Below are 16057 nucleotides of genomic sequence, written 5' to 3'. Positions count from 1 at the left end.
GTTTATTACAAAGTTATGCGGAAGGGGCCCATTTATGGGAAAGGGGCAAGGCTTTTGCTTGTAATATCCAACTCTTATGTTGGAGAAAGTTTTTGTCAGTGTCACATATAAGAAAGTTGTTCCATACATAAAAGAATCTTCTTTCTTCATACTAAAATTTACACACTCATTCATGCTCTGAAACTTTCTATGGTTAATTTTTAAAATTAACACATACCCTAAGAATAAGATGTTTTAATTCATCATCTGACAGAAAAGCAGGTTTGTAGTTTGCTTCAGTATACGGGTTTGCGGCACCTTAAGCAGAGGGGGGTTTAGATTCAGAGGAATTAGCTGTGTTAGTCTGTTGCTGCAAAATAGTCCAAGAGTTCAAATAGCACCTTTAAGACTAACAAATAGCACCTTTAAGACTAACCTTTAAGACTAAGACTGAGTGGTGGGTGTGGCCTTATGACACACTTCCGGTGATGTCATGGGGCGTGGCATATGCTAATGAGTTATGCTAATGAGTTCCCCTAGCTCTTTTTCTACGAAACGACCCCTAGTCATAGATATGCAGAACATCACCTGTTTTAAAGGGGGGGGGTCCTTTCTAAAACACAGCTTGAGGAGGGCTGAACAAACACATGGAATGTCGAGGGCATTCTTTCATCTATTATTTTATCCTTCCCCTCAGTTCCTCCAAGGCCCCAAGTTTAACAAATTCAAAGCCAGTTAGATGTTTTCAAAAGCTTCTATGAGACAACCACCTTTTGATTCTACCTGCTGAAAAGATCAGGGCAGCTCAAAAGTTTGGATAAACTTTTCTGAGTAAAGGAGAAACATACATATTATATACCTCTTAGCAGCATGAAAATATTGCCAACTAATTATAAGATCATACAGAGCTTAAAAGCATATACTGGAAAGTCACTCATTCAAATCTCCCCCCCCCCCAATTCTACAAAATGAGAAAATGATAATAATGGACTACCTTACAGAGCTCTTGAAAATACTGGGCTGTATCCACTTAGCTAAGAATGGTGCATTCCTTCAGTGCAAGGAGTTTTGGAAGGGGAGGGCTGATAGGATATAACCCATTATCGCAGTAATTCACATAAAGTGCCTTGAATACTCAAAGCTTTAAGTATTATTACCCCATGACTGTACTTCCTGGGTGCCAGATGTAATCACCCTAGTAGTAGCAACAGCTCTTTTAATACTTACCACGTAATGTCTTCATATGCTGAACAGCCATTCTCAGTACTGTAAGCTTATCTAGCTTTCTGGACATAGCGTTGCATGTTGGCACTAAAGAGGCCAATTCATCAATAAAACTGTTCATCTTATCACGACGTCTTTTTTCAATCTGACTGTGAGCCTCCCTAAGTGAAAATGAAAGCAAAACAGATATAAATTATGAAAATCCATCTGTCCAGAGACCCACTGCAAGCCTCGACGGCATGGTTTGTTAACCAGAGAAAACCATTCATTTAACTTGCTTTGGCTGCATGATCTGAAAGTAAATTGGAAGAAAACTCTGGATAATCTGAGGATCTTAACTGTGTCCCATCTAATTTAGGGGGCAATTGATGATACAAGCCATGGTATAATCTGAGGTATGCGGAAGCCTCTGCAAGAAGAAAAACCGTCGAGAAGAAAGAAACCATCAAGAAGAAAGAAAGCCGAGCCAGAGAGAGGACGCAGCGGACCCACCACAGGGTGCTGGTAGGAAATCCCCACCCCTACAGTATGTGGCCTTAGATAGGGTAATAACAGTTCATAGAACACCCCTGTAAACCGCCCAGAGACCCCTAGGGGTTAGGGCGGTATAATAAGTTGAATAAATAAATAAATAAATAAATAAATAAATAGGTCTAAGAGGAACTACAGAGAGCGCGAGGTGTGACTAATATCTACTCCTGTTAATATATTAGTTCAAACCAAAAAAAGGACCATGGTGTGGAGATATGCACACACAACAACAAAACACCGTATGAACAGGCTATTGAGCCAGTGAGTGAGAATGACTCCTTTACATTTTTTTAATTAGCTGTAAAAATATCTTTCCAGCTAAATAACCTGTCTAAAACCTCTGCTTGACTTGAATTTTGAACGGGCTTTTGCCAATTATTAGGTGATTAGTGACTATATAATTTCACAAGGATGATAACAATATGAAGTAACCTGATGTATATTAACTTCTCATGTAACTTATTCTAGTAGGCTTGACCTTTTCTGCTATTGCGCAACTCATTTCACCAAGGGAGTTTCTGGAGTATTAACTTCCTTCAGGACTTCCGGTTTAAGCGTTTCACCGCTCGGACGTGTCCCATCTCACTCTGATGGGGACGCGCCGAGACCTGGCCGACGGGAGGGGTCCGAGTTTGTCCCGGACCTCCCCGGGGTCTCTGTAGGAGACCCTCAGCCTGGGGAGCTGAGGAGAACCTCTTCCAAGGCGACAGCCAAGGAATTGAGGCTCCCTTTATCCCCGAAAAGTACCGTCACTGTGGAGCCAACATGGCGCTTAGAGACGACTGCCGGAGCAAGCGACCACGATCAAAACTTTAAAATGCTTCAAAAAGATCTCCAGGTCTTCAAACTGTCAGTTAAGCAACGCTCAGGTGAAAAAGCGAACGGACCTTGGTAGTAATTGGAAGCACCTAAGATTGAAGTGTGGAGGGAGAGAGATCGAGCATTCCCCCCCCCTTTTTCTTTAAAGGCGGTTTTAAATCAGAAATAAAAAAACTTAAAGCTAAAACAAACGCATAAGAAGTTAAGCGAAGGCAAAAATTGCCAAAAAATACAAAGCGGACTTAAATCGCATAACTTTTCTCTTATTTTGGGAAACTTACTTCTTGTCGATATTATGGCTGGGAGAGGACGGAAAGTACCGGAGAAAAAACTGGTGACCGGAAATAACATACCAATGACTCCTACCCGGATTTTATAAAAAAGAATAAACTCCCAGGGAAAATCTACCTAAAATTCACGAAACTATCTACCAGAGAACTGGTACTAAAATCTACAATGGGTAAGACTGTAAAAATTAAGAATGAAGAGATAAAAATACTAAAAGACATTCCCTTTGAAGTCAGGAAACAGAGGAAATTATACAGGATGCTTACTCTTACTCTGCAAAAAAAGGGAATACCATATAGATGGTTATTCCCGGAAGGACTGAGTTTCAACTACTTGGATTAAAAAATATAAAATTGACTATGTTCCAAAAGCTGAAAAATTTATGGAGCAAATGTTTAATTTGAAATACAAAAAGAAAGAAAAGAACTCTAAACCGGATCAGGAGGTGGAAGAAGATGAAGAAGAAGAATCCTACTCACAGAATTCAAAAAGCACTACTTCCACATCACCAGAATCATCAGAATCAGAGAAAGGAGAAGCCGCCCCTAAACCCAAGAAAACGAAGAAACGCAGGAAGAAAAGACTCTAGAACAAGAACAATAGTTTTTAAAGGCAGAATTTGTGTTAAGCTATCAAATGCATACTCTTAAAGCAATATCGTAATGAATCAAATTGATTACCAAACTTGTAATATCAGGTTAACAAGCCTTATTTTTAACTAATAAGATCATGATATGTATTAGCTCTCCTTTTCCCAAACCTATAGATGATAATAGTTTAGAATGGTAGTTTCCTTCCCCCATCAAGTAGTGTTTATGTGTAAGTTTACCCTTTACCCATTTTCCATAGTCATAGTGATAGGGTATAGTTTCCCTTTCCCCTTCCAATTTTTAGTTGTGGTGTTTGTAGTTTTTAGAAAATGCAAAAAAAACCCAATCCCCTTTGGGGGGCTAAAAAAATAAAAATAAAATAAAAACTTCCTTCAGACCTGATGAAGATTATTTTTTGAAACGGGATTGTTAACTGGCTGCCTGTCTTCTTGCTCTCTAATTGTTGAATATTTGTGGTTACTGTTTATATATATATATATCATTTATGTTTCTTGGATATTGTTTTTGTTCACTTTAATACATTATTCAAGAATCTGAGCAGTGTCATGTAAATAATCACACAAAACAGGTTTCAGACAACTTATTTTGCTGGAAAGATATTTTTACACCTGATTTAAAAAATTTAAAGGAGTCATTCTCACTAATTGGCTCAACAGCCTGTTCACACAGTGTTTTTGTTATTGTCTGAATATATTAGTTCAGACAGCAACCCCAGGCCATTAACCTCTGAAAGAACTTCATCAGCTACAAACTAAAATGGAAATCAAGTGAAGGAATGCTGCAGTTGTCTGACAACTTTTGAACTGTACTTTCACAAACTATAAAAGAGGCCTTGACCAAATGGATGTTGACAGATGGTTCAGAAAACGATGAGCTTGAAAGTACATACAGCAGTGGTACGCCCTCTCCTTAAAAACCATCTTTGGACCCGGCTGAATTGGCGAATTACAAGCTGGTTTCCAACTTGCCCTATTTGGGCAAGTTAATAGAGAGGGTGGTGGCGATGCAGCTCCAGAGCTTTTTCGATGACGCTTCTGTTTTAGATCCCTTCCAGTCCGGCTTTCACCTGGGTGATGGAACGGAGACGGCACTGGTCGCCCTCATGGACGATCTTCAGAGGCATCTGGATCGAGGTGGATCAGCAGTGCTGTTGGACCTGTCGGCTGCGTTCGACACGGTCGACCATCAGCTACTGGCCCACCGCCTCACCGACCTGGGCTTGCCTGCCAATGGCTCATCTCCTTCCTCCAGAGCCGGGGACAAAGGGTGGCCCTCGGGGAACAGCTCTCCTGAAGGCACCCACATGATTGTGGAGTGCCTCAGGGGGCGGTGCTGTCCCCGATGTTATTTAACATCTACATGCGCCCCCTTGCCCAGATTGCACGGAGACATAGGCTGGAATGTCACCAGTACGCTGATGACACCCAGCTCTATCTGCTGTTGGGCGGCTGGCCCGACTCCAAAACAGAAGATCTTGACTGGGCGTTACAAGATGTGGCTGGGTGGCTTAGGCTGAACTGACTGAAACTGAACCCAATGAAGATGGAGGTCCTGTGCCTAAGTTGGGGCGGATCAGGGGTAGGGATCCCACCCCCGACCTTTGATGCCAGCACCGAAGATTAGGAGTCTGGGAGTGCTCCTGGATGCCTCCTTAACAATGGAGGCCCAGGTAGCAGCCACTGCCAAGTCGGCCTTTTATCATCTTCGGCTGATTAGGCAGTCGGTTCCCTTCCTTGAACACAATGACTTGGCAACAATGGTCACCTCGAGATTGGACTACTTTAATGCTCTCTACATGGGGCTGCCCCTATCGCAAATCCGGAAGCTACAGCTGGTGCAAAATTCAGCATCCAGGATGTTAATGGGCCTCCCAATGCGGGAGCACATTCAGCCTGTGCTGAAGGCACTGCACTGGCTACCGATAGCATACCGAATTCGCTTTAAGGTGCTGGTTCTTACCTTTAAAGCCCTATATGATGAGGGACCTACATACCTGAGGAACTGCCTTTCCCCACATGTTCCGCAGAGAGCACTGCGATCAGGGTCTCAACATTGACTCACACGTCCTGGACCGAGGGATGTCAGGCTCGCTATAACCAGGGCTAGGGTGTTCTCGGTGGCAGCTCCTCTCTGGTGAAATGAGCTCCCGGAGGAGATCAGGGCCCTGTGGGACCTTATGCAGTTCCACAGGGCCTGCAAGACGGAGCTGTTCCACCAGGTCTTCAACTAGGAGCCGCCCCGGGGGAAACACCCTGTCCCCTGGAATCCTCAAAGCAGCCTGAGCCAGCCGCACGATATGAGATCGGGACTGACCACTAGAAAGGCATCGAAGCTGAACGTCATCTTGTGAATTACTACTGTTAATGACATCTGGACTGTTATTGGTTAGCACCTTTTAATGTGTAATTGTTTTTATGATTTTATGATTACTATATTATGTACTGCTGTTTTACCCTTTTTGGTAGCCGCCCTGAGCTGGGTATTGCTGGGAGGGCGGGATCTAAGTGTGATAAATAAATAAAAAACTACAATGAATCTGAACTCTATCCCAAAGCCTGTATTGCCATCTTGTTTCCTGCTTCCTGAATTACAGTTATCATAGTCATCAGGCAAAAGCTGTCATTATTATAGCATTAACTGTGTGTGCTACCTCACTCTAAAACTGTGATACTGTCCTTCAATAAACTTCTCTGTAATACGGCTCTCATTTTTTTTTGGACTTCATATTTAACCCAAAATTCAATGCCTTCTCTGATAACTGGAGTCTCTTTATCAGCCACATATAAGGTTGGAAACAGCAGAGACAAGTAGCTAATGTTGCACAACACCCTTTAAGTAGAAGCCGCCAGAAGTGAATGGAGGTTGTGCTGGCAGAGGCCTGTCAGGTGTGTTGTAATATCTAGAGTCACACAGGTGCAAGAACCAGATGCTGCAAAACATTTGCATTCAACTTAAAATACAAATATACTTCCCAGGGGTGTAAAGTCATTGGGTTGGAGCCAGCGTTCCACTGGCAGAGAACAAGTGCTGGATCCAAACAATAGCTATCCAATGATAAACAGAAAACGTTCTATTCTGGGCACACATCCCAAAAAGCTGAACATATCACATCTCAAGCCCAGTCAGTCACTGTTAACTGAGTTTTAAAAAATTAAAACTATAACTATTTTACCTTGCATTTTTAATTCTGCCTTGTTGGTCTGTATATTCCAACCTAGTGGAGAGCAAAGTGATATCAGTCAAGCCTTCATAACAATACAGTTCATAACAATTCTGGAATATTTCCATTTATCTGTATAGATCTACTGCAACTGCAATGGCTAGAACATTAAGTTTCTTGCATGCATTGATGAGGGATCCAAACAGTTCAAAAACCTGAGCATGCCTGGTGGGATTTTTTATTTTCTTTCTTTGAACAGCATTCTCCAACGGCATGCCACAATCTGCTTTTGAAAATCCCTTTAGTTTCAAAAGCAGTTTGCCATGTGGCACGGGGGATTGTTCTTCAAGAAACTTAAATTAAACCCCCCCTTGAGCACACAGAATTGAATGTGCTGTTCTTTGGATCCCAGCCACTAAACACTTAAATTTCAGAAGGATCGCAACTGAGTATTTTCTCACCAAGATTAGCATTGGTCTCACATCTATGTACTATACAAGGGCTTGATCTTTCATTGGGATTATTCTGGCTCTTATATACTCTCTGGATTCCCACAGACTTCAGTTACACAAAGTACACTCAGAACTATCAGAATACACTCTTGAATACACTTTTATTGCTGAAATGCACAGTCTGTTCAGCAACAAATACCTTCCATGTTGTTCATCTTTGTCTGTGTCCATACCTTCTCTAGAAACAAAAGCAACAAAAAACAATCAACAGGTAGAAGTGCACCAGAAAGTAATACCACTCATCACCTTCCAACATAGAAGAAGAAGAGATTGGATTTATACCCCGCCCTTCACTTGGAGTCTCAGAGCGGCTTACAAACTCCTTTCCCTTCCCCTCCCCACAACAGACACCCTGTGAGGTGGGTGGGGCTGAGAGAACTCTGACACAAACTGCTCTTTTTCAAGGACAGCTGTGCCAGAGCTTGCGACTGACCCAAGGTCACATCAGCAGGTGCAAGTGGAGGAGTGGGGAATCAAACCCGGTTCTCCCAGATTAGAGTCCGCACACTTAACCACTGCACCAAACTGGCTAAGCATTTCTTCAAGTTAATCAGACAGACATGTATTATATAAGGATAAAATCAGTTAGTTCTGGAAACAAACAGGACTGACTTGCCCGATACAACTATCTTCACTAAAACACTCTTGTATGCATAGAAGTAGCTGAACCTATCTTTGAACCTGGCCAGTTTTTTTAATCCACTGATATATCATTAATTAAAGAAAATGGTTCAGAAGGAAAATCCATTAAGGGCCAAAGTACATAGTATAACCAACAAATGGCAGCATCTGTACATCTAATTCCCTTTCCATAATATCTAATCTAACTGTTAAGGTCATAAAGAGCATGAACTGTATAAAAATTGTAACAGAAGGGAACAGTGAACAGCATATCTCTTCTTTATTTTGAGTTACTGCATGTGCTACCTCAAGACCCAATCCTCATCCTTAAATTGAAATCTATGTCTTGTTTTGCTACCGACTGTATTTTAAATTTTATAAATAATAATAAAAAAAATGTCTTGTTTTGCTGATGGACGTGCACTTTTGCAAGACTCTGGTTACTCTTCCCTCTCTCATGCTGTCCCCATGGGCCCAAAGGCCCACACTGTAACCTAGAATAGGATTTCAAGAGTATAGCAGGCTGCAGTGGGAAGGCAGAAGTGGACAAATTATTTAGCACTCACAGTACATAGGATCCAACCCTAAGTTCCCAGCCCCAAGCATCTCTCCCACTGCTTTAGATGAGCAGGACTTCCTAAGTGCTTTCTTTCTGTCAGCATACTCCACTGAACTACACTAGCAGATGTGTTTTATATAAAACCAGGGCAATAGATTCCACAGCCAGCTAACTTCCCCCTGCTTGTGTCCTTAGTGTCAGAGGGAAAAAACTGCATGGGAACAGACTGCGTTTTAGAGTTTCTGTGAGCCAGTTACATAGATCCTTCCCACTTTTAAGTCAAAGGTAGATGTTAAAAACAGCATTTATTTGGGCTTGAAAATTAATGCATTCAGTTACAAACTTAAAAAAAACTATGCTGTGTGGTGTGCAGTAGGGAAGAGAAGAGGTGAATTAATCGATTCCACATTTGCCATTTTTAAAAGTGGAAGTCTCGAGAAGAACAGATGAAAAAGAGCCTGAGGCAGGTATTATTTTTACTTCTTAACTTTGAATAGTGTTAGACTTCATTGTTGACAGGATAGCCTAATTTATAGTACAAACCTAATGACCTTACTAAGTCCACTGAAGTAATTCTTAGGGATGCAATGTCAGGGATGGATTTGGGTAAAAGATATTGAGATTTGGCGGGGGGAGGTTGAGTTTATATTATGAATGTCAATTTATATGTAAATATTGGTTGGTTATATATCCTAGCCTTGCTTTTTTCTTTGAATTTCTTTATATTCAAAACAACAAATACATAAATAATATGAACCACTGCTGAAGATACATTCATTGACCAGTAGTCAGTGAAAAGTTGAGGAAGAGTAGGCAACACTTAAAGCTATTGTTCAGTGAATTACTACTAAGGTTCTCCAGCACCCAGAAGAAGGCAGGAATAATCCATCCACCCCCAAATTTCCCCATTTCATAGGTATTCATTTATCACTGTATCTAACAAGCTGAGAAGATTATGCCAATCACAAGAGCAGCAAAGCTAGGCCACCAATAGGGAAGGTAAAGTTTCCTATATATCCGCACGTGGAGGACTCCTTAGATATGGAGACAAATATGATAATCAACTAACTAAAAGAGGACTGGGGGAGAACCAAAGTGGTCTGATGAAGACAGAGTAATACTAAAAGAGACATGGTTGCAGAGTTATTATGATGTTACTCTGCAATTCTAATTTTACTATGCACGATTTTGTATTTAGATTACTGTATCTTCATGCATATGCCAATAAAAGGCTTTGGATGGATGGATGGTATGCAGAGAGCAGCTGATATTCATTTAAGGGGGGGGGGGACTAAAAAGAGTCAGCATGGAAATGCATGAAGCCTCTCAAGCCCCTGAGAGCTGATAGAATCCTGAACAGGGTGGATCTGGATGTGTTTTCTAAATTTCCCTGCAACTTCTCAAAGTTCCCTAACTTCTGTCCTCATCATTTACAGTTTCTTCATCATCTTAACTCCATACCACAGAAAACCTGCCTGAAATAGTAAATAAAAGACAACAGATTGGATCCAACAAAGCAAAAGAAGAAGATGCTCACTGACACAGAGACTGATTTCACACAAGAGCTGCGCCGCAGTCGCGCCTCCCTTTGCCCCGCTTCTATTGGTCAATTTCCCATTCGAAGCCGGTCGGCCACATTTTGACCCGTGGCTTCGCCCGATTTTCCCCGCGGCTTCGTGATCCTCAAAAAACAGGATCACGAAACTGCGGGGGAAATTGGGCGAAGCCACGGGTCAAAATGCGGCTGCGCGGCTTCGAGTGGGAAATTGACCAATAGAAGCGGGGCAAAGGGGGGCACGACCGTGGCGCAGCTCTTGTGTGAAATCGGTCAGAATGTTCTTGCTTCCTCCCTCCCCCAGCAACCATCGCTGAAAAGCTGATGCTGGGCTGTCACAAGATCTATATGGACAAAAAGCTACACGCCCTAGTAAGCTGCAGTAAAGAACAGGAACATGGTGAAACAGCTTGGTGAAACCTCTCGCATCAACAGCAACTCGCACCAACAGAGCCTCTTGCACCAACAGAAACGCTGCAGTCCAAAGAGGAAGATGGGGCAGTTTTGCCACCTCTACTAAAGCTCCCGGCCTGTGTAGCCTTTTGTTAGCATGGGTCCCGTGACTTCCACCATCAGCTTTTTAAAGGTCTGAAGGGATTGCTATGGAAAGGGTGGGTGGGGGGGAGAAAAGATGTGCTCATAAGCAAGGCATACTAATTAATTTTCTCATGACACAGAGTGGCTACAATATATAAAGATCTTAGAGACTTGTTTTTACTTCCACCCTTCCTCTACAAGGTGTTTCAGAGTTTGGAAACTGCACCAGAAGAATGCCCTAAAGAAAAATGCAACATCTGGAAAGCCGGAGATTTGTTTTATTTTTGTTTTTAAAGCTAACACAGCAGGTTGGATCCAAAGGTCATTTCTCGGAGGAGAATTACTCCTACCAGCACAATGGAACATTCCCTCCCCCCTCCCCTTCCTGCTACTGCCAATAATAAAATAGTAAAACAGCCAATACGGTAAAGCTCTTGTATGGAACAATGGTGTGCCCACATCTGGAATTCTGTGTACAGTTCTGGTCACTGTATTGCAAAAGGATATCACAGAACTGGAAAAAGCACACAAGAGAGCAACCTAGATGATTAACGGGGTGGAGTACCTTTCCTGTAAGGAAAGGCTAAAGAGTCCATGACTTTTGAATTTAGAAAAAGGGACGACTGACAGAGGCTTATGAAACTTTGCATAGGGTAGAGAAAGTGGAGAGAGAACTATTTCTCTCTCTCCCACAATATTACCACTCAGGGCACCTAATAAAACTGATGGGCAATAGATTCAGAACAGACACATGGAAATACTTCTTTAACTCAACAAGTAATTAAGTTGTGGAATTCACTGCCACTGGATGTAATGATGACCACAAACATGGATGGCCTTAAAAGGGTGTAAGACAGATTCATGGAGGACAGGTCCATCAAGAAGAAGAAGAAGAGGAGATTGGATTTATACCCCGCCCTTCACTACCCAAAGGTGTCTCAGAGCAGTTTACAAACTCCTTTCCCTTCCCCTCCCCACAACAGACACCCTGTGAGGTAGGTGGGGCTGAGAGAGCTCTTGACAGAAACTGCTCTTTTTCAAGAACAACTCTTATCAGAACTACGGCTTGCCCAAGGTCATCCAGCCAGGTGCAAGTGGAGGAGTGGGGAATCAAACCCGGTTCTCCCAGATTAGAGTCCACGCCCTTAACCCCACTACACCAAACTGGCTCCTTGTCATAGTGAGTGAAGGGAAGCCCCATATTTAGAGGCAACAAACCTATAAAACTCTGTGCTAGGAGGCAACATTGGGAAGGGCCTCAACCTCCATGCCCCATTTGTTGGCTCTTCATGACAACTGGTCGGCCACTGTGTAAAACAGGATGCTAGACTAGATGGACTACTGATCTGATTCCAGCAGGGATCTTATGCTTGACCACTGAGCTCCCAGGAATGCTACTTTGGGGAACCAGAAACTCTCAGGAACAAAGTGTATGTGTGGGATGGGGGGGATCTGCAGTGTGTGGCATATTTACAAATCTGGAAAATGGGCAAAAATCATCCAATGTAACCCCTTCAACTGGTGGGAAATGATCCTTGGATTCAACTCAACTAATTAAAATATCTAACTATTGTCTAAAAATAAACTAAAAGATTAAGAACATAAGAAGAACCATGCTGGATCAGACCAAAGGCTGATGAACTTTGGCATTCTGTTCACACACTGGCCAGCCAGCTACCTCTACTAAGGCCACAAAGTTGAGAAATTAAGAGAAATTGTTATCAAAGATACCTTTGCACACCTCAGTCCAAAGGTGATGTGAGCACTCAGCTGCTCTCCCTACCACTGAAATGATGTGTAGTAGGAGGTGACTGAACTGATGTGGCTCAGTGGCAGAGCATCTGCTTAGTATGCAGAAGGTCCCAAGTTCAATCCTCACCATCTCCAGTTGAAAGGATGGGGTAGTAGGTGATGTGAAAGACCTCAGTCTGAGACCTTGAGAGCTGTTGCCATTCTAAGTAGACAATACTGACCTTGATGAATCACGGGTTTGATTCAGTATAAAGCAGCTTCATGTGTTTAAGGGCTCCATGCCCACAGCTACACTCAGGAATCTCTGGATATAACTTGGACTGCTGAACTCCAGGGATTTCCAACACCCATAGCAGCTTCCATATCTGTGGAAGCCTATTTTCCATGTTGAGATTACTTACTGTTATAATGGGAGACAGACTGAAACAGCAGGATGCACAATAGTTTACAGTGTTTTTTAAAAATTGCATAGCTTTTGAGTATATTTTCCCAGGTATTTATTTTAATTAATCTGTTTATACTCTTTAGTTCACTAACTAACCAAACAGCATTTAATAAACTGCAACACGATCTCTTGAGTTGTCTGTATATAGTCAAGTGCTGTAACAGAATTTCTCTCCCAATCGTTGTACTTACTCAAAAGAAAAGCCATCAAGTCTGAAAAGAGAGAAAATATTATGCAGTATACTGAGGGAAGACAATGGCTCATTATACATTTTGAATTCTAATGCTCTAGTACACTGTTACAATATCTCAGCCAGGGCTCTTTTTGTAGCAGGAACTCCTTTGCATATTAGGCGACACACCCCTAATGTAGCCAATCCTAATGAGTTTCTGCTGTTGGGTGTGCCCTGTTATGCTAATGAGTTCCTGCTGGGCGTGGCCAACTCGGGAGCCAGCCGGAACTCCGTTCCTGTGTGTTCCTGCCCCAAAATAGCCCTGATTCTATGAACCTACACATGCTCAGCAGGCCCTTCTTCCACATGAGTTTGTGTGATTACAGACCGATCAACCTCAAATGATATTTTCCTTACAAGCGTAATCACTCCCCCTCAAAACAGCACTAATACATGTGTCATCAGAGAGGAGTAATGACATACCTCCAAAATTAGTTAGAGATTTTGGCCCCAAAACGGAGTTGCATTTAACAGAACAATCCTGTACAAGAACCCTACTCAGGTCTACTCAATGGTCTTACTCCCAAGAAAGTGTTCTTAGGCTTGCACCACATAGACCATTTAAATTTATTTATTTATTTATTGGGATTTTTTTACCCCGCCCTCCCCGCATTGACTAACATGCCCTTATGATACCTAAAGCGTGACTCAATTTATCTGGATTGGCATTCATATTTATGAAGGGGAAGCAGGGCTTTCCCACACACTATAAAGTAACAGCCCCAGGTTTACCACCAGACAAGGAGTAGCATCCAACCCCAGCTCACGTTCCTCTAGGATGCTGGTTTTTGCATTCCCGTTCTACATTTTCAAGTGTAATGATATTTAAAAATGTGTGACCCCGAAGAGCCAACTCTGATTTGGAAACACAGCTAGAATAGAGAATAAAGAACTGCATTTTATTTTCATTTCGGTATATGAATAAAAGGTGACTTACCAAATATTTAGTACCGCTTTTCATACCTTTCTCCTAATAAAGGCAAATGTGAAGCCGGGAGGGAGGGTTGGAACAATTTTCACAAAACAAAAAAGGTATGTGCAAAGTGTGTTCAATATCACCTGAGGCCCAACTATCTCTAACAAAGGATGTTATATTTGTGATTACCATGATGAGTTAATAGTCTACCATGCCACATTTTACAAGTTGAGCAAGACTTTCTGCTTCCACTATAAAACCTTGGGTTGGATCCCATGCCTCTTTTCTACTCCCACCAGCACTAGAGGAAACAGAAAGGGCAACTTCGACTGCTTCTTCCTTCTCACTGCAGCACCCATTTTGCATGGCTTTTAGTTCATTGGCTCCCCACTCTTTGGCATCACTTCTTCAGGTCTCACAGGTGGCTACTGGGAGAAAGCAGGGGGAAAATCTGCCTCTGCCTTCAGCTAACATGATTCAGAGATCAACCCACAGAATTAAGTAAGTAAAGCTGCAATATGAAGAAAAGGAATATCTGAAGGGTAATATTAATGGGCGATGCACTTACTGATAATCAGTAGAACTTCCTTTCCTTTTCCTATTACAATCCATTCCTGAAGTGTTAAGGGAACTAGAGATTAGGTCAGTAGGACCTGGTGACATGAAATCACTGATTGTAGAAGAAATATCCATCCTTTGGTCAGCCATTGAATTGTCTGGAATTACCAGGAGAAAAAATAATAATCATGGAGGTTAGTTACATTACAAAGTCGATTTATATTACAAAGAAATTATCTGTTCCTTCAGATGTACTGCCCCTTCTATTCCAAAGGCTCAACGTGAGTTACAGTTATTTCTTGTCTCATCACAACAGGATTTTGTGCAGGAAACAATTTGGTTCTTATTCAGCCAAGAGGAATGGAAAAGAAATGCCCTGCTATATTAGATCTATGACCAAACCAGCTGCTCGTGGGAAGCTCAGAAGAAAAGCAAAACGCAAAGGGCCATTTGCTGTTTTTCCCAGCAGATGGCAACCTGATATAATATGGGCTCTCGTATCAAAGTTACATTATGGTTGGCAGATTTATCCTTCATGAACTTCTCCAATTCCTTTTTTAAAACCCTAATACCTAAGAAAACTTGCCCAGAGGCACTAAGTGACTTCACTGATGACCTTATGACCTGGTCTTCCAAGTCAACTTTATTGCTGTAATTGCAAATTAGAAACCAGATTATTATGAAAAAGAACGGTGACTCAAAATAAAAAAAATAAATTTAAATTTAAGGCTATAAAAGAATAAATTGTTGATCCCGAAAAACAGATAGTCATGCAAAGTGCATGACATGCTGGACATGTTTACATTCCTGTGGTTTTACACAGTGTTTCAAGCTGCCTGATGCCTAAAAACTGTATGGGAGGGGATCTCATTTGAAGATGAGGGAAGAGATAATGCAAATACAAGACGAATATACAGAGGTAGAGAAAACAGAAAAATAGGTGGCATCATAGTTGAACAGGAAACAAACATGAACTTTTTTGAAGAGCTGCAAAATGTCCAAAGCGCTTAACAGAGAAAAAGAAGTGGGTATAAAGTAATTAAACTTAATGATGGTTTTAAGGGACATGAATTGTAGAGGTCTACAAACGAAAGCAGCCGACTTGTTTCTTCCCCCTTTGTGAAACAATTAAATAAACACATCAGAAAAGTTTCTAAGCCCCAACATCCGTCCTTACCTGAAAGCTTGATCTCTGGAATCTTAAGACCCGCTCTGAAAAGAAGAGCTTCTGCCTGCTGCCAGTCACCTTAACCCTCTTTTCATGTCCTCCAGCCGCGTCATTGAAACGCCTTCAAAAGTCTGAGTGTGCGGGAGGGAAATACCAAATGGTCAATCGTCTTCTACCAAACAACTAGATAAACCAGTTGACCTTTTTAGAAGCAGAACTTTGACATACTGGAATTAGGACAGTTGTTGTTCAGTCGCACAGTCGAATCCGACTCTTCGCGACCCCATGGACAACCGCACGTGCTCAAAGATAAAAGAGCAAGAAACTGCATAGCCCAAACTAAAATTGAATCTTTATCTGCTTGGATTCATAGCATTTCTATTTGCTTACAGTGTCGTCATGCCTTTCTGCTGATCCTGAACCCCCAATACAGCTTCTCTTCAAGAAAATAAGGAATAATTAAATCAGAATTTCAGCAGAGTCCTCCTCCGTGTTCCCAGCGAGCTTCTCACCCAAGCGAGTCCCTCACGACTCTCAACAATGTCATCCTGATGATGGCTATCTGTGTTTGAAGCTCAGATGTCACAGAA

General features: G+C 42.0%; 1 protein-coding gene across 1 annotated transcript in view; it reads right to left on the bottom strand.

Moving 5' to 3' along the window:
- ARNTL (aryl hydrocarbon receptor nuclear translocator like) overlaps positions 1 to 15553 on the bottom strand; it is a 48819-nt gene extending 33266 nt beyond the window's left edge. Inside the window, exons 1-7 of the mRNA XM_015412804.1 lie at positions 15477 to 15553; positions 14310 to 14457; positions 12785 to 12805; positions 7264 to 7302; positions 6625 to 6666; positions 1207 to 1364; positions 218 to 297 (exon numbers count right to left, since the gene is read on the bottom strand). Of these exons, the coding sequence (XP_015268290.1) occupies positions 218 to 297; positions 1207 to 1364; positions 6625 to 6666; positions 7264 to 7302; positions 12785 to 12805; positions 14310 to 14449 (480 nt within the window). The 5' untranslated portion in view covers positions 14450 to 14457; positions 15477 to 15553. The remainder of the gene's footprint in view (positions 1 to 217; positions 298 to 1206; positions 1365 to 6624; positions 6667 to 7263; positions 7303 to 12784; positions 12806 to 14309; positions 14458 to 15476) is intronic.
- Positions 15554 to 16057: the final 504 nt, after the last annotated feature.

Source organism: Gekko japonicus, unplaced genomic scaffold (assembly GCF_001447785.1).
Source record: "Gekko japonicus isolate JY-2015 unplaced genomic scaffold, Gekko_japonicus_V1.1 scaffold821, whole genome shotgun sequence".
NCBI classification, from domain to species: domain Eukaryota; kingdom Metazoa; phylum Chordata; class Lepidosauria; order Squamata; family Gekkonidae; genus Gekko; species Gekko japonicus.
This window is presented reverse-complemented; position numbering and strand designations above follow the sequence as displayed.